Source organism: Penaeus monodon, chromosome 27, assembly GCF_015228065.2.
Source record: "Penaeus monodon isolate SGIC_2016 chromosome 27, NSTDA_Pmon_1, whole genome shotgun sequence".
NCBI classification, from domain to species: Eukaryota; Metazoa; Arthropoda; class Malacostraca; order Decapoda; family Penaeidae; genus Penaeus; species Penaeus monodon.
Genome location: NC_051412.1, coordinates 25,439,867 through 25,440,109, shown reverse-complemented (window position 1 = coordinate 25,440,109; position 243 = coordinate 25,439,867). Strand labels below are relative to the sequence as shown.

The following is a 243-nucleotide window of genomic DNA, read 5'->3' as shown; positions in this document are numbered from 1 at the left end:
AAATCACAAGGAACCCAAGCCTCTTCCTCCCGCAGCATCCTGAGCGAAGTCCCCGACGTGTATCTGCCGATGCTGTGGTTCGAGGAGATAGCGGAGATGCCCCGCGACATGGCGAGTGAATTGAAGGCCCTGCTCTTCATCATGACCACGCCCACCATGGACGTCATGTTTTCGACCATGGTTCTCCTGGGGTCTTTCACCGTCGGGCTCCTGGTTGGGTTGAACTTCTGCCGGAGGAAGTGA

At 57.2% G+C, this 243-nt stretch overlaps 1 protein-coding gene across 1 annotated transcript in view; it reads left to right on the top strand.

Annotated features, from left to right (window-relative positions):
- Positions 1-243, top strand: part of LOC119590465 (scavenger receptor class B member 1-like) — a 16,236-nt gene that overhangs the window by 14,049 nt on the left and 1,944 nt on the right. Inside the window, exon 11 of the mRNA XM_037939122.1 lies at positions 36-239. Coding sequence (XP_037795050.1) covers positions 36-239 — 204 coding nt within the window. The remainder of the gene's footprint in view (positions 1-35; positions 240-243) is intronic.